At 39.3% G+C, this 18,222-nt stretch overlaps 2 protein-coding genes across 2 annotated transcripts in view; one reads left to right on the top strand and one right to left on the bottom strand.

Moving 5' to 3' along the window:
• The window catches only part of PHYHIPL (phytanoyl-CoA 2-hydroxylase interacting protein-like), a 36,882-nt gene extending 33,639 nt beyond the window's left edge, over window positions 1-3,243 (top strand). Inside the window, exon 5 of the mRNA XM_009325844.1 lies at window positions 1,893-3,243. Within this exon, the coding sequence (XP_009324119.1) occupies window positions 1,893-2,427 (535 nt within the window). The 3' untranslated portion in view covers window positions 2,428-3,243. The remainder of the gene's footprint in view (window positions 1-1,892) is intronic.
• Window positions 3,244-4,215: 972 nt separating this feature from the next.
• Window positions 4,216-18,222, bottom strand: part of FAM13C (family with sequence similarity 13, member C) — a 55,983-nt gene continuing 41,976 nt past the window's right edge. The window contains exons 9-12 of the mRNA XM_009325843.1: window positions 8,817-8,912; window positions 7,372-7,571; window positions 5,735-5,836; window positions 4,216-4,927 (exon numbers count right to left, since the gene is read on the bottom strand). Of these exons, the coding sequence (XP_009324118.1) occupies window positions 4,804-4,927; window positions 5,735-5,836; window positions 7,372-7,571; window positions 8,817-8,912 (522 nt within the window). The 3' untranslated portion in view covers window positions 4,216-4,803. The remainder of the gene's footprint in view (window positions 4,928-5,734; window positions 5,837-7,371; window positions 7,572-8,816; window positions 8,913-18,222) is intronic.

Below are 18,222 nucleotides of genomic sequence, written 5' to 3'. Positions count from 1 at the left end.
TTTCCCTTTTCTGTTTTGGAAGAATTATTGCACATGGTGACAAAGCTGCAAAACTCAGCGGAGGTAGAGAATGAATTGCAGTTGTTGAGGCTCTTTGAAGACCTCATAAATCTCTGCTGCCATTCTGGACTAGATACCACAGAAGGGAGATGCCTCTGGTGGTTCTGATTCTCATAGCTTTGTTTTCAGCTTTGTAATCATAGGGCACCTGCCTTTGTGTTCATAGAGCTTTGAAAATTGCCAGGTGCATTTATAGCTGTGGTTTTGGCCTTGTTCTGCCAAATGTGACTAATTGATTGCACTGTATCTTTTCCCCTCCCTCCTGTTATGTCCGTTCTTGGTTTGATACAAGTAGAGACTAGTTTGTTTTCCCTTCTATTAGTGAGTTAGAGGCAAAAAGCTGTGTTTTACCAGGTCAGTGTGAAGCTAGAACACCTATAACTGTCTGATGGTCACCTTTTCTGATCAGAAATGTACTAATATGGTCACAAGGGCTAGTCCTTCCACAATGCACCCTTCTGAATGTTATGTTAAAAACCCTAACCACGTACTTGCTTTTAGAAAAAATTCCTTGACATACCATGCCTGCCACTGGCTTCTGTGGTGTCATAACTAGTAAACAAGCTTGGAAAAGCTTACAGAGTAGCTCTAGTAACATTGGCAAACAAGCAACTGTCACAGCGCTAAAGCAGCAAGCTTTAGCAACCCCTAAATGTAGGGTTTGAAGTGTGAGCTTGTAAATGGTGTTCATGTCACTCTGCCGCTTACGTCAGCTAGGAGCGCCATAAAGCAGCTCAGATCCCCGGGAAGAATGACCTATAATTAGCCTAATTGGCCACTGGATGTCAGTATCTTGCCACAGAAATGGAACTGCAAGAAGCCTGGCCTTTCGGGTTGCAGAGACGGTGGTTATTCAAGCTGATTTTTTTCTCCCTAGTAATCGCTTCAGTCATAAAATACCAATTGTACTCCCCCACCCCAATCAATGTCTTGTGAAATAGGGCTTGAGATAATAACTATGTAGTATTTGAACGGCCCATAAAACTTTTGAAATTTATCTTAGCATCAAATTAAGATATGCTGCTGAGGAGATTAGAAATAAGGAAAAAATCGCAGTTGGAGAAATTACTGAGTTGATTTAGAGCTGTTTTGTATGTATACACTGAATTTGTTTGCTTTGACTGCTACCTCCTGCTTTAACCAAGTAAAACCTTCTCCCACACAGCACCTTTTTACCTGGAGCTGTTGCAAGTTAAAAACAGAGAGAGAACAGTCTGTCTTGGCTAGTTTCCTCTCTCCTTAAAAAAAAAAAAGAATAAAAGTAAAGCGAGAGGGGATGTAAGACTCTCCAGCCCCACAGCCTCATGTGTTTTTAATCTGTCAGTGTGTATAAAGGCATTTTCTAAGGGTGCCTAGTAAATCTGGTGTTTTGCAGGACTTACTTATAAAAGGGAATGTTTCCCTTTCTGGTATCACATGGTTGCAGGTGCAGAGAGATTTTCAACATGAGATTAAACTAAAATGCATTTATTGTTAGAATTGTAGTGGAAGGCCGAACAAATCAGCTAATTAAAGATATCGGTGGTTTGGGGGCTTTTTTGTTTGTGCTATTCTTTGCTTGCATATAATACCCACGCAGCTCACAGCTTGACAGAGAAGCCAGACTGGAAAAGCAGGTTTTTCCCCTTGAGCAGGAGTTATTCTAGCTCTTTCTGAGTCGGGCGTCACTTGATTTTCTTGGTCCTAAGATCATGACACTAACCACAGTTTTCAGTATAACGGTTTTCCTTTGTGTCCCTTCAGTATGGTTACCAAACAGCATGATGTCCTAACTCTCCACTTTTTCTTTAACATGTGTTACAAAATAAACAATACCAGTCATTCGTTTGTAGAGAGCATCATGGGAATGCTATGCAGCCCTCTGTTAAGGATAACAGTGGCAGCCACGGCTCTCCGATCAGTGGGAAGCTGGAAGGCATCTTCTTCAGCTGCAACACCGAGTTTAACACCGGGAAGCCACCACAAGATTCACCCTATGGAAGATACAGGTTTGAGATTGCAGCTGAAAAACTCTTCAACCCAAATACTAACTTGTACTTTGGAGACTTCTACTGCATGTACACAGCCTACCACTACGTCATTCTCGTTATCGCCCCCGTTGGATCACCAGGAGATGAATTCTGTAAGCAGCGCCTCCCTCAACTAAATATAAAAGATAATAAATTTCTAACCTGCGACGAAGAAGACGGTGTTATGGTTTACCATCATGCCCAGGATGTTATTTTGGAAGTAATTTACACTGATCCTGTGGATCTCTCCCTCGGCACAGTTGCAGAAATTACTGGTCACCAACTAATGAGCTTGTCTACTGCAAATGCAAAGAAAGATCCCAGCTGCAAGACCTGCAACATCAGTGTTGGACGTTAAAACTTCCCTCGTTACTTAGGAGCCTTCAAACCTCTGTTGCCCATTTCCATAGTCAGACATTTTTGTCAGAAGCATGCACATGCCGCTGTCACCAAAAGCAAACACGAGTCTCCAAAATCTCCGATAGCGTTTTTAGTATTTCTTCTCTCCCCCTTTCCCTTCTGTTCCCCCGATGCTTTAAATGATTAGAAGTCCTGGATTTCTTTCTGGCAACCACTTATACCTAGATGCTGCAAAAATTGTTTTCTGTTTCTTGCCAAACATAACAAAATCCTATATAAACTGCTTTAGCAAAATAAAAATAACAGCTTGTAAATGGTGTTTAAATATGCATTCATTTTAACTACTGAACAAATACTGGGATAACTCCAAACAGCATGAAAGGTTGTAATTGCAGCATGATTTAAATTTCAGAGCCTAGAAATGTCAGCACTTCCAACGTGTTGTTTGACAGTGTTATTTATGTTATTTATATTAGCTAACTGAAAACAGAAACTGTGTCTCGACATAATAAATATAATAGAAAAATATTTTATTTGTACTGTTGTATAAAATATTATACAATCATATAGAATATATAGGTTACATTTTAATATCAATTGTATACATATGTCATGAAATCATTTTCCCTTATCAAAGATGTAGTTTGTAAACTTTAAATAGCTCTGTATCTGTTCCTGTTGCTCTAGATGACTTTAATTAAAACAGATTTACGAAGGAGACCATTTCTGATTCATAAAAGTTAAGTTATAAATTATTAAGTCAGTACACTGAAACAACAAACCTCTGAGAAATAAAAAATTCCTTTTTTAGTGTTCATACTTTTTCCTCCAAACTACTTGAAAATGTGTACGTCTTCAAAATCATGCCGAGCTATTACATACAATACAAATACAAACATGGTTGGTACATAATAGGCTTTATAAAATGAAAATCTTCTTACCAAGATAGAAAACAGGTTGCTTATACTATGTGGTCAGTACAAAATGACAGTTAAAGCAAAACACTAAACATGAGTCAACTTAACTCAAGTCCCCCACACACCTTTTTTTTTTTTTTTTTTTTAATTCTTCTTTCCTTTATGTCTGGGCGAGGTACTTCCCAGAATCCCTGCTTTTCGTTTCTAGTACAAAACCCACTGATAAGCCTTCTGTTAATAGCCCACTTTTCACACAGATGATCTATCACAAATAGGGAAAAAAATCTCCTTAATATTTCAAAGTGTGTTGCTCTGAAAGTTAAGAAAGATGCATAAATCCAATGGAAAAATATTTTTTTTATAATCTTATATTTAGTAAACAAGAAGTCTAGCGTTCCTCATCAGATGACTGTGACACTCAATTATATACCATGTACTTTATCTATCCAAAATATCTTAGCATAATGCAATAATCTAGTCTTGTTTTAATATATATGTGGCAATTTATAACACAAGAAATACTTCGACATTTTACAAAGTGCATGCGTCTAAACGAGCTTTGGTAGTTAGAAAAGCAAATGTTATAGCATCAGGCAAAATAAAGTGCAAAGTTTAATACAGAAATAAAAATCAGCATGTAGTTGATCTATTTACTGAATTTTAAGTACCGTGAGCCCGGTCCTGTGAACCATAGTGAAAAGGACAGCCGTCAGTACATTTGTTTTCTCTCTCCCCAGTAAACTCTATCTAGTTCATTTTGCCAAACACGTTCTCTTATTTCTAAAAAAACCAATAGTTCCATTTGGCAGTCATGTTCCGTCCTTTTTTTTTTTTTTTTTTTTTTGCATAGGCAGCATCACTTTGCTCTACTCATAGAATTTTAGACCAAATCCTGGCACTGGTTCTTTGTATGCACCTTTCTTTGAAGCTACTAGAATTGAATGGCAACTCTGTCTTGAAAGATAGAGTACGTTCATGAGTTTTTCCTTCATTTGTTTTAAGCTTATGTTTCTTTTCATCTACTGAATCGGCACACTGAGAACCGACATTAATAGTTAATTATAGTGCATGTTAATTCTGGAAAGAAATGTGTGGTACATTATCATGTACTAAAAACCTAGAGAGAATTTCCTCACACTTTTTAAAACTAAGAGCAGGTCAAACTGAGGATCTACAATACTTCAGTGTCCTTCTAATTTCTAACATTCTCACAGTGCACTTCAGGGCTTTTTCAAAAGGAAAAAGTACATACTACAGTCCACTCACCCGTGCTTAATATTCTTGTGTATTGCTGTCCTCTCTCATCCCAGCTAGTATAATTGGTAAAGTGCATCAAAAATCTCAGCGTGTCAAATAATTGTGCAGCAGACCAAGACCTGTAAAATTACTTCTTTTTCATTACTTGTTTGTTTGCTTGTTTTTTTGCTAGAGAACAATATCATGGCATCGCATTCACTTCAAAGCGTTTTGGAAATATCATGCTTACTGATGAGAACCTCCAAGAGCCTGATCTTGGCTTTTGTGTGCTTGTATTCGGAGTATTCCTCGGCCATTGGCACCCGATCTTCTTTTTGAGGACTCCTATGAAAAGCAAATAAATGTACCATCACTTTTATGAGTAAGAAGAGAAACAGCCTCTAAAATTAATTCTGCAACAACTAATGAGGATAGGGTTGGATTGTTTTTCTTTCCTAACGGTAGGTGACTAAAGATAATTTGACAGGACCAAAAAGCTCTAATAGATAGAAATGAAATAATAGTATTTAGAATACTGAATTTTCATATACCAGGTAATTTTCTTTCTTGTCAGCTATGCAAGCATAACTACTTCATGCTCAAATATGCAGAGAAGTTATTACATAGTGCTTTGAAAACTATTACCAGAATACTACATGCCCATATCCTCTGCGGTTTTCAGCAAACAAGTTTGCTAAGTGAAGGGAGGAGGATAAACGAAGAGTGAAAAGTAGGCAGTATTTATCTATGGGTGAAAGAAACAGTGGCTTCTGTTTTTACATCTGGCCTTTTAAAAATGGCCCAACTGCCAAGTGTAATCCCTGCAGATTTACATCCTCGGAAGGACTCTTTAGCAGCCTCCCTTCAGCTCAGGAAAGGTCCTGTGCCGAGGCAGGGTTTATACCCATTGGAGGCACGGCCCGGAAGATCCCCAGATCCAGACCGTCCTCAGGCATGCCCGCATCCCGGAGGAGCTAAGCAGGGAGATGGACATCTCCACAGAGACCAGACACCTCCATGGTATCTTCCAGTCCCTAGCTGCAGCTTCTTTCGCCTGCTCACCTAAGAGTACCCACCCTAGCAGAAACAAACACGTTTGCATAGGAGCCCAAAGGGCAGAAGGAGAGGGCTTTTGTTGAGCTGGTTATTTACCTTCCTGTCTGTTTATAGAATTGTTCCTCAAACTCTCTGAGAGCTTTGCGAAGCCTTTTCTTATCTGCTCTTGTTTCTCTGAGATGTTCAAGCAGAACGGGCCTGTAAAACAGAGACAAGAACATGAAACCCCCATGTGCTTGGAAGTATTGTAAAAGCCGTGGCTTTGGGTAATAAGCAGCCTGCTGCTATGGGCCACGGCAGGCACTGATCTCAGTGCCCCGAGACATTCCACCACATCCCTCCAACTACGGATATAACTGGCTGTACCATCACACGTGATAAACAGTTGCGCTCCTTCCCTTTTACTAGTATTCTCACCCTTCTAATAAAGTGAAGGCAGAGACTTTATGGACAATATGGGAGGAAAAGCTTTCAGGATTGAGTCTCGCTAGCGGTCTTAATTCTGTGTGGAATTAATGGAGTTGACAGGGCTCAGCATCTCACAGGAAATACTTTGCATTTCTGTAACTGAATTAATAAAGTCAACATCCAAGCCCTACTCTTAAAAGCAGCTGTTAACAAACATTACTGTGATGCAGTGGAAATGCTAGTGGTACCCAGAATCAACATTTTTTGGAGGCCATGTTTTAGCTGGTATTTGAAGAATAAGGTTTTTAAGCAGAGAAAGGTTTCGTTATGACATAAGCAGTTGGTTGTTTTTTTGTTTTTTTTTTTACATAATAACAAAATGCAGAGAAATATCTTCACAGTGTTTCTGAGCAAACTATTGCATACACAGCTGAGTTACATAGAAACCCAAGACATTTTTAATTTACTCTCAATTTTGGTAGAGCCTAGTCAACTTCATTTATGCATCTAAGAGCTTCCAATCAAAACACAAGAAAAAGATACCGTCCCATAAGCTATGAGAACACATCTGTTCCTGAAATCATATTCTTCAACAAGTTTCAGGGTTGAGTGAGAACAGCCCATGTGCATCTTGAGATTTGTTGTCTCATGCAACCAGAAATTCTTAACTACAAATCAGGAGGAGGGCTTTATTTTGGCTTTATAATGGAGAGCAGGAGGGTGATGTTAAGTTTTCCGGGCATCCAGACACTAACAACTATTCTTACGCAAGGAAGAAATGGATTTTACATGTATTCAGTGGCCTCCCATGTGACCACGTATTGTGTGATATTTCACTCAGCTCACCTGTTGCTGTTTATATGCCTCATGTCTCTGGCATTTTTACATCACACAGTCAATCCCAGTACACACACGCACAGGAGCAGACTATCCTGCTTGGCTGAACTGTGCTTTGTTTTATGACTGCTTTGTAAGAACATAAGTAGTTAGATATCTAAAAATTTTGCAGCAATTATCAATAGGTCTGCGTATCTTTACTATGCCATTATGTCGTAGCTACCACTCTGTATACGTAGTTATTTCTCCTATCTGCTTACATTCCTTCACCTTTCTCTTCATGGACTTGGCACAAAGTTGTTTGAATAAATAACTCAAACCACAGGTATGCTGCCCAAACAACAACTATCCTCTGCCTCTTTTCTCCAATAAGAAAACACACTTCTTCGGTATAGAATATTCCCATGCAATAAGTATGGATCGTGTTTCATTTGCAAAGTCTATGTGAAATATTTTAAAACAGTCAGAATAAAAAAGACAGAACTTACATTGTTGCCTCATGTAAATTGGACATAGACAAGGCTGTTTGCCTGAAAACTTTCTTTTCATCCAGAGGTGAAACATATGCAGGCTCACTCTCCTCCTGAGAGTAACACAGGTACTCATCAACAGGGAGGCAAGATATTGGACTGGACGATAACTCATGGCTGCTTTGAGAATGGTCTTCATCTGAGTCTTCCTCCTCCTGCTTGTAAAGTGTAAAGCATTATTAAATCAGTTATTTCCATTACAATACTAATTAATAGGACAACAACATAAACAATTGGGATCTAACCTCCTGGATGTATTCACTGAAATACATTACACATATTGAAAGTTTTACCTAGGTCTACCTGAGACTGTTCACGAGAGGTCTCGTCAGGCCCAGTGAGTTACTGTGTATTGTCCACCATGACTAAGCAGGACAGAAGTTGGCCCTGCTTCTGAGTATCTTCAGCCAGCAATTTATTTCTGTCTACTCAAAAGCCTTTATAAGTAGCAAAGATTTAAAGAACATTCTGTATTTATGGAAGCAGTGCAGTCTTGCTGGAACGTGTACTCCTCATATACCATCTACTGTTTGTATTATGTCCAGAAATTCTGACTGTAACGAGTTGGAGGTAGAGATTCAACAGTTTTATAGCTACAAATGTTAACTACCAGAATAGAGTGATGTTGCTGTCTTCCTCACGTTCCTTCATCCTCAGAAGAAAAGTTGAGCTTTTGAAACTAAGACTTAAAACATAAAAACTCCACGGAGCAAAGCTCCTAAGAAGTAACACAAGGGAACTTCAGCTAAATTTTTAAATAAAATATCTGTGTGCATGTGTACAAAGATTTTTCAAAGAAATCTAAAGCTCCACTGTCATCTAACAAGACAATGATTCATAATTTTTAAAATCAACCCAGCCCCAATTACTATTAGATGATTAGTATTTTTGATAGAGACATGCTAATTAACTTCCAAATAGCCAGATTCCACTACCTCTACTCACAGAGAGACCAGTACTGGTACATTACATTGATACATTATTAAGTAAAGTATGACAAATGATATTTTTGTGCTACATGATTGATAAAAGCATTGTCAACAAAATACAGAAGATGATATAGATAACATATAGTGACAGTGTAGTGCTTCATGGAAAGAGATAGGTTTCATTCTGTGTTGCATGTTGGCCATGTTAGACAACCAATGCCAGCCTCTGATGTCTTACCCAGTCATTTGAAGTGATGGCCTCAGAAACTGCTGCCATACCACCTCTGGCATGCTTAGAAGTTGAATTATACAGAGCATTTGCTCTATTTGAAATATGAACACCCTGTATTAACCAATGAGCAGGTTCTTGAAATATCAGTAGTTCTATTGCTGCCAAACTGACATACAGGTTCAAATCAAACACAGCATTTAGTACATTTTCTTGACAATGGATATGAATTCTTTCCAACTTACAATTGTTGTGATCAAAGATGGAGTTGCAAGAAGTTTCTTGATAATTCTGTATCTGTCGTAAAGAGGTTTCATGAGACTCTTTTCTTGCTTAGTTACCTAAAGAGAAATCATAAAAAAATATACTCCTCCAAAATTAAAAATAAATAAATAAATACGTTTCTCATTTGCTCCTGTAAAGCTAGAAAGATATTAGAAGAGTACAACCTGATGTGTATTTTGCTTCCATAGATATTCCATGGGAACTGTATTTTAATCCATACAATTTCTAAAAAGGAAAATGGCAATCTGTTTTCTAATGGAAAATACCCAATGCGGATTCCTCACTTCCTTGAGCCACACCGCCCAGGCAGAGGGTAAACTATTGTCTGTCTGTTTCTGAGGATGCTAATAGAGTTGTAAGAGTTAAGATATGCTTCTACTGTGCATTGCATTGATAGCTCGCTTACTTAACTGTAATAATGGCAACAGACTAGCTACAGTAATGTGACAGTTTGCCTGGGCCAATATACTCAGCAGCCGAGTGGGATGGAGAGCACCGAGAATACAGCTTCACAGCCTCAGTGAGTGAGCTGGCTCCGTGCAGAATTGCTCTGTGCATCCCTCCCTGGAACTGCCTTCCACAATCGGGATTAACCGTCTGTTCATTTAGTTTGCCCCTGCTCTTTTATGAGCACTAGGAGCATTGATTTGGAGGAGAACATTATTTTAGATCAGGTATTAAGAGCCTGATCCAGCCACAAATAGTTGTAAATACAAAAATAAAACCTTACGGAAACTAGCTGTGCAGTAGACCGACTTACTATATTAAGGAAAAAAAGACCAAATCCCACAAGGAAAAAAAAACCCAAACCCGAAAAACACCATGTTCCCCAGTGATTAAATGTCAAAATAGAGTCATTTGCAAACTAGTCCACCATCAGACTCTGCTCCTCGACTTACATGCCTAGCAGCACCCACTGGGTACACTTTCACTGTCTTTTGGCACTGCAACTGCGCTACTGCATTGAAGCCCAGCTACACACGCTCGGATGAGTGAACACGCGGCAGGTTTGAAGAGACACAGGCTGACTCACAGAACGGACAATAGTCCAGAGTTGCTCAGAAACAGACAAACACCTGGTCTTCAGGAGTAAGGGTGGCAGTAGACAAACGCAGGTTGATGACGCTGGATATGTCTGGCTGATTGAGTAGTTCGGGACTATTTCTAGAGGCGTGCTTCACTGCAGAATGTCAGGGCTTGCCTATCCCAGCTAGCCCACTTCTATGCCCCAGTCTTCATGTGCCATTTGGTTGCAACACATAAGAGCTCCGGGAATGCCAAACAAGCCAGAATAGATCGTTTTCTGTTTTAAACCAAGTCAGAGCCCTCTCTGCCTGACTTTGCTCAGGTAAGTCTGAATAAGATGGTGCTCATCCGTACTATACATCAGCAGGGCAAACGTTGTCACCAGTGCTCTCCACTGTGTTTCAAGGCCGCTGTATTCATAATACTCTGAATATGCAGCAACTTGATAATTTTTTTCTAATGGGTTCACTCTTTGTACTCCCAAAGGAGGTTTCTACAATAACTATGACATTGTCTAGGACTGAATTTTGCTATTTGCTCAAAAAGAAGAAAAAAAAACCCAAACCCAAAAGACCACAACAGACCACCAAAGCTTTTGCATAATAGGCTAAAGTTATTATTATTTTCTTGGAATCCCAGTACACGCCATTCAAATGAACCTTTTGATAATGTTAGGGTGTGATATGTGTTAAATGACAAGGCATGTCATGGGTTGCTAGTTCAAACATCTAAAGTAAGGAATCTTGAGGCTTCGGCAGTCAACATTCAAATATTGTGAAAATGCATTTTCTGCACTGGGACACCTCTGCTAGCAGAGAGGCACCTGTTTTGTTGGCTAGTGTCACCGGAGTGCCTCTGCCTGGGCAGTCACCGATTTGCCTTCTCCAAGTCATCACCTCCCGGCTTTTACAAACTGCGTGAGCTTCCCCAGCAGATCTCTCCTTCCTGGGCCCCTCCAGCTCTGAACTGGGTGCAGCGCCTGTGCTTGCCACTGAGCTTGGGCCTTGCTGGCCTCACTCTCCAGCTGTTCTTAGTGCCCAGGATGCATGCAGACCCCTTCCCCTCAGGAAAATACATTGATATAGATACAAAGATTAAAATTTGCATCTCTAAGATACATGATTATTTAAGTATGCAACTGTAACTCTGTGGAGTGCCTCCAGATTGCTTGTTTATTTTCAACAACGAAAAAAGGTGTAAAAATCTTGCCTAACTTCCATTTCCCTGCTTTAAATTCTTGACTGTCCCTGAGCTTTCTGCGGCCTGAACTCAGAGCTGTTTGGCAGACCTAGGATTCCCTCATGGCTGCTTAGTATCACTGATCTTATGCAGTTAGCATCCTCTTTCTTAGCTGGTTACAGAGCTGCTTCAACCTTGAGAAGAAATGCCTTCACTGAACCCCATGCTACAAAGCATGCCCTATTATTCTCTTTCCTATCTTTGAATCTTCAAGTCTCTTTTACCTCTATATAGCACTAATAACTCTTTTGTTCTCCTCCTTAGGAAATACAATTTCTTCATACCCTTCCTATATAGTCTGTCCATCCCTCAGTTCTCATTCCAAGCCCAAAGAAGATGGACAAAAATGATTTTATCCAAGAAGCAGAAAGATCAGATTCAGATCATAATAATTTTAAGAGCTGGCGTATTTTTGGACATGTGCTGGTGCCGCTCCCCTTTTCCTCTACCACAATTACTAGCCAGAAACAGAGACAGTCATAAGAATACAGACATAGACAGCAAACAGGAATTCCTCAGCTGTGTATAGACAAATTTTCAAATCGTCATCTCGCCAATGGTGGCCATTTTTTGTTTTGTACCTACCTTCAGCAATGATATCCCTTGAAAGTATTTTAATTAACAGTTTTAAGTGCTGCTGTGAAATAAAGGAAAACACAGATGACGAGTCATGTCATTTTTGTATTTCATGTCTCAGATGGTGCCCTATAAACCTTCCTCAGCTGCTAAGCATTCTGACCTTTCATACATCATAGCACAGCTGCAGTATGCATGAGCCAAGTCTGCTGTGGATATATAATCCTCACCTTTATCATCAAAACCTGCAACTGCCAATCATGAAGAGAGATGCAGGGCCACTAGAAACTTGCCTTTTTCTTTTATTTTTAAAAATATAAACCAAATTCATCATTATCAGGTAATAACATTTATACCTGAAGATTAGTTTGAAATAACTAAAATAATGTTAATCATGTAAAATTAATCTAAATATATTTAATGTATGAGTCCGAAAATACTTGTTAGAGAAGTTAGATAATTTTTAATTTACCTGTCTTTCCATGGTATACTTACAGGTCATCCATGAATACTCTCAAAATATAGTAGACATTTCTGAAGATTGATTTTTTCCAAAGCCATTTGCTTTTTTGTCATATCCTATTTAAAAACGTTATTTTTAAGATTACGAGTCAGGATTTCATGGCAAGGGTACAGGTAGGTGTCTGTTTAATAATCTGTTCTCCCCAGATAAACATTAATAACGAATTCCGTTCCTGTCCACACTGAGGTCAATGGGAACTTGGCGTTGACTTAGCAAGAACAGAGTCCAAATTTACATGACTGAAGTTTTAAGTGAATCAAAGTACATGTCACCCTCTCAAGGCCTAATGCAAAGCTGATGAGAGCTAGGAGATACTTCTACTGATTAGAGCAGGTGTTAGGTTAGGCCTTTACTGGTGGAAAATACACTCTATTATTTACTTTGTCTGGCCAGACTGGAGTCTTTGTGGCCTGAACTTGTGCTCGCTCTTCTGGAGAAAGATGCAGAAATCAAAATGTATTGAAAGGCTAGAATCTTATTTTTCTTCGTGTCATTATATAAAGATCTAATACTTGATTGCCTTGATTTCTTTCACAATCACTATTCTACGAAAGCGATTTAACAAGCTTAACGCCAGGAAGTGGTATTAGGCTATTGACAGGACACTGCATCCTTATCTGGAAAGTTTCCAAGGGTACAAACTGTGGTCTTGGTCAATAAGGCAAGAATCTTCGTGTGTTACTCGATCAGAGCCTGCATCTGAAAAATTTTTCTGGGAATACCGGTTGACAGAAAGTCTAAACAAGCAGAGGTTTTTGCTTGAATATCACAGCCAAATTGCATGGGCACGGCGTATTTCTCATGGGTCATGGAAAGGCGGGCTCACAAAAGATGACTGCAGCATCTGAGTAGAAGGTGTTGGCATTGAGTCCCACAGATATCAGTGCAGTACTTTCCTAGAACATTTTCCAATGTTTAGGTAACATTTATGAATAGTTGTTGTAACTGAAAAACTAAAGAAATACTTCTTTTCATCCATTCTAGGGAGAAATCAATTCATGAGATCTGGACAGTATTAACTTCTATTTGCCAGATCAGTTCATAAATCATAGATAGCATTCCCCATTATATGTTAAATATGATTTAGTTGTAATAAATGAGAACAACAACTGTTCTAAACAAAATACTCAGAAACTTGCAAAAATGCAGAGAGGACATATTCCTCAACTTTTTCATTATTCATCAAGAAAAATAGATTTGCCTTGACTGGTAAGGGATGAAGAACAGAAAGCTTCAGCTGTGCAAACACAACACATTTATGGAGTGGAATGATGATAGATTCACAATGAAATCCCTAAATATCCAATCATTGTGATACCATGGTTAACACCCCATACATGCTGAGCATACTAGAAAAAGGTGCTATCTCTAAAATGAAATGGAAGAACAATCTGATCAGCCAGCAGGAAACTGCGGCCAGACGGTATGCAGCTGTAGAACCGCTATGGGGAAGCTGCAGAAAGTGCAGCCCTTTACTAACAATGGGAATGGAAGTGGGCTTTCTTCCTCAGTCACGGTTCTTGCTCTGCTGGGCTGAACACCTAACACTAGCAGTTTATTTCTGTTCAAAAATCACAATATGAATCACTGGTACCAGGAAGATGAATGTTGATTTTTCAACAATGCGATTTGTCAGTGTTGGTGATACACCAATATATGTCCAGGTGTCTGCTGCAGAAAGCAAACTATTTAACTGATATTTTTCTCCTCCTCTCCCTTTCCCCCTCTTTCCAAGAAGATCTGCTCCTGACACTTGCATATTTTCATCTGGGTCGGAACAGCAAGGAGCACGTGAAGCTAATGTAATTTTCCACAGTCTCTGCCAGATCACGACAGATCTGTATGAATTAGGGCCAAGTGTTTGGAGGTTTGGAGAAGAGCTCATCTACCACAATGAAGTAATGTGAAGAATGATGGAGTTTGGGGAGGGGGAGCGGGGTGCCTTTCTGCAGAAAGTCGTTGACTAGGTTTTTTTAGTGACAACTTCTCCGGGGAAGTATTTTTAATAATTAGCCTCTACTTTTTGAAAATATATCAAGCCCTGAAGAAGTAATGCTCTTCTAATATCAAAGGATTGCCTTGCTATTAACTTTAGCAGGAGCAAACCCTTTTTTGTTTGCTGCCCAAATGCAAAAACAATGCAGAACCACTAATCACATTTTGCCTTAAAGGTCTGCACGAATTAATCACTCCAAAATTATCTGTCATTCACGTTAAGAGAAGAGCTGCTAACTAGAATGTAGTAGTATTATAAAGTAGCTAATTGGTTTACTTATTGCTAGTTCTGCAATTAATACAAGGTTAATTCTTTCAAAAACTATTAAACCTGGAGCAGCTGAATGGTTAGGAGGAAACAGGGAGTGATCATTAGTACTGGTTTTACACATGAGAAAATCTCAAGAGGGTTTAGCATTTGGGCATATTTCATTAGCAATCTCAAGATGGCTCAGTTCGAAATGGCTGATAATTTCAAAATCAGGGAAGGCAGGTGGAGTCACAAACTACAGAATTGTCTGAGACATCTTAGGACTGTAGGCTGCGTACAGCAGCATGAAATTCAATGCTAATTAAATAAAAAACACTGCTTCATAGCCAAGGAAAAGATGAACTGAAGCGGGTCAGTAATGAGAGGACCGATACATAAACAGTCTGAGAAAAGGTTTGGGGGACAGACTGCAAATCTTCAAACTAAATATAAGGCAAAAATTGTTTGTTGCATATGAAGAAAGAAAAAGGAGACTACATGTAAAGCTAAGGTAGTAGTTTGGTTTTCATAACTTGGGACAAAGGCACATAAAATATTGTGTACAGTTGTCTTCCTCACTAGTAAGTTCCCTGAATGCTTCTGCCTTTTAAGCTCACTGTTGGTTTTCCAGACAGAAAATACAACCTCTGAGGACAGACAATAGGATAGCGAGGACTGGGCCTGGCTGAGGCCTTTCAGTCTGAGGCAGCACTTGGTTTCCATGCAGGCCGTGAGTCCGGGTTCCCAGGGCCTAATAAGCCTGCCACCTGGGGATGCGCGGTGGCTCATTACAAAGCAGCATTTAACACGAAAACAGTAAGAAAAATTTTAAAGGAAGGCAACAAGTGACATGACACGTCTGTAGAACGATGCCAGTTTACTTCAGCTGAGGGTCAGGCCAAGTCTGACTGTAGCCCCACCGTGAAAGGCCGCGTTTGCCGGTGCACCACAGCTGAGCACCGCAGGGCTGCTGCCCCTCCTCCCTGTGACTGAGGCAGCAATTACATCCCCAGCCATTAAACACTCGGATTGGTATAAAAGTCGGGAGCTGGGATTTGGGTTTGGGTTTTGGGGATTTGGTGGGGTTTTTGCGTAATATGATTCAAATTATGTCTATTTGCCTTTTGGCTCCTGAATTCCTACATTCATGGTCTTAATCTTTTTCTTCTGAAGCCATGTACCTAAAAATGAGGTGCACTGTTGAATAAATCACCAGCTCCCAGCACAAGGAGCTGGTGACACAAATAATAACAGGTGGCCATTCTTTTTTGGGTTACTGAATCATTCACAGGCCCATCCCAGTTTTCTCTAAGTCTTCTCATTCAATAACTTTACTCACAGGCTTTTTTGTGGGAGGGGTGTTTTGTTCTGAAAACCACATTCTGCTATTTCATGTTCAGATCTTGTGGTTTGTCCTCTTTAGACACGCTGGGTGGCTCAGGATTTTACTCTGCACCTCTCTTAAGGACACTCATTCTCTCATTTGTATTTCAGCAGGGCCTTAGAGGCTTTCCACAGTAGAACTTCAGGGGAGAACTCGGCAGGCCTTTATGGAAACACTATCCTTGCCCAAAATAACTAAATCTTGAAAAAAGAAACATTTAGCTGCTATTAGTTTACTGTTAATCTAGCTCAGATTCTGGTACAGGATCTCAATGTTATATAAAAAATAAAATGTTGCACATAAAAAAAATCTACAGTAACACCAAAGTTGCACGTAGCTGAAATGAAGCCTTTGATCTTTGCTGTAACCAGCAGACATCCTTGATTCATTTCACATCATCAGTGCTATAAACCTCCTTCTCCCCAAAAAGTCCAGGATGACTCATAATCAAAAAACAATCATTTTTAATGTTATACTTAAAGATCTACTAAAATATATCATTTTGAAATAGATCAATTTGACTTCATGTTATTCCTTTTCAAGCCTCTGTTCTATAGCAGTTTCATATAACTATTATCAAACACCTTTGCTAACAAACATTTTTTTCAACACAAGTTGTCTCTACAAGAATACAAGAAGAAAACAAATAAGATCTTTAAAAATTTTTTGAAAATATTAACTTGTGCAAACATTTAATTTACATTACAGAATTCTCTGTGAGAATATTTCAAGCCAGCACTGCCATTGCACAGATTTAGGAGGTTCTCTTTTGGAAAATCAGAAGTCCAATTAATCGAAAAAATGAGTGGGACAGAGACCCACACCCAACTTACTCTTATAAGAGAGTTTTTCTGGACAGGATTTCCTCACTGACATCTGTTTTGGTGTCATCTGATTTCACTCCTTGCATAATAAAAAAAAATTTAACAACTGAAAATATTATCATACAGTCTGCACTGTTGGGATTTTAGGACTATACACAGAACAGCGTGGTTTTGTTCTTACAAAGGAGTTCTGGTTATGAAACACTTTTTCCATTTCAAGTTTTAAAAAAAGTAGTTTATAAAAAGAAACAATTAAAAAGTCAGTCATGTATGCAGAGCTCAAGATCTCAGAAGCACGGCATCATTATGCACAGTTCTAGATTTTATACAGTAACTACTTGTTTAAGAACCAAGAATAGAAACAAAATAAAAAATTAAGAATTATCAGTGCTGGGTACTTTCTGCTACTGAAATCCACACAGAATAATTTCTTAGTTCTCGGATTGTTTAGCATTTAGTTGTTCTTCACTCCTCCTTGTCCTCCTTACCCCCTCCCCCCCCCTTTTTTGTTCATCAGCCAGAGTCTAAATGTTACTGTCAACATTTAGATTTTAGGGACCTTTGAGGACAGAATTTATTGCCTTGCTTGGCTGTATATAGAATCAGGAATAGCAATATCATTTGACAGCAAAAATAGCCCCCCCCAAAAGTATTTTTATGGACAATATGTATTGCAGAACAACAGCTTCATCCAGACCCTATAATGTGCCAGTAGTGTGAAGGTACAGCAGAATTTTAAAATAGGTACTAGTTTAAAAACAAAAATAAACTGCCCAGCCGAGCAAGCGTGTTTCATGGAATATTGCTCCTAAATTTAGAGGAGTAATTGAGAACGTGGAAGAGCAGAGGCAATATCAGCACAAGTAAACGTACAAGATGAGAAGGGCAAAACAGTCTGGATGGTTGTGCTATCCATGTAATCTTAGCGCAGCGCTATCGACTGGGCAGAGGCTTTCAGCATTTCTCAGGTCAGAGGGGACCTTTATTGTCAAAATAACTTCAGGAACGTTTTTAGTCACACAGTTTCTGTGGGCTCAAGATAGGACTGCTTTTGCTGTCACCATCTTCAATACACTGGAATATGCGCTTCCTGTGCACACAACCTCAAGTAGGCAGGTTTCAGCAGTGCCTGGCAAACAGTTTTATACATGCATCTCCGAGGAAAAAGCACTTAGCACTATTTGAAAAACCTTTCTGCACCTCTTTTTCTGTGCTACTCTTCACAGAAAAGTCACTTCAGAAAACTGCACTAGAAGTCCCATCTTGTTAGAGAGAAAATGCACCGCAGTGCCAGAAGACACAGGATGCACATCCACCAGCATACCCTGAGACAGCTACACGCTAATTAATATCTGCCTCAGATGATAAAGTTCTGAAAGAAACAGCCATACTTGTTAATACCTTAATAGTCTCAGGAATGTTAAAGTGTTGTCTTTTCTCCTTTAATCGTCTCAATACACTATCCATGGTTTCTTCTACTGACGGAGCTGGTTCCATGCTTGTGGCCTCCTGTGTCCCAGCCTCTTTAGAGGTCCCAGTGCTTTCACAA

The sequence above is a fragment of the Pygoscelis adeliae genome, unplaced genomic scaffold (genome assembly GCF_000699105.1).
Source record: "Pygoscelis adeliae isolate BGI_AS28 unplaced genomic scaffold, ASM69910v1 Scaffold4, whole genome shotgun sequence".
In the NCBI taxonomy this organism is placed as follows: domain Eukaryota; kingdom Metazoa; phylum Chordata; class Aves; order Sphenisciformes; family Spheniscidae; genus Pygoscelis; species Pygoscelis adeliae.
This window is presented reverse-complemented; position numbering and strand designations above follow the sequence as displayed.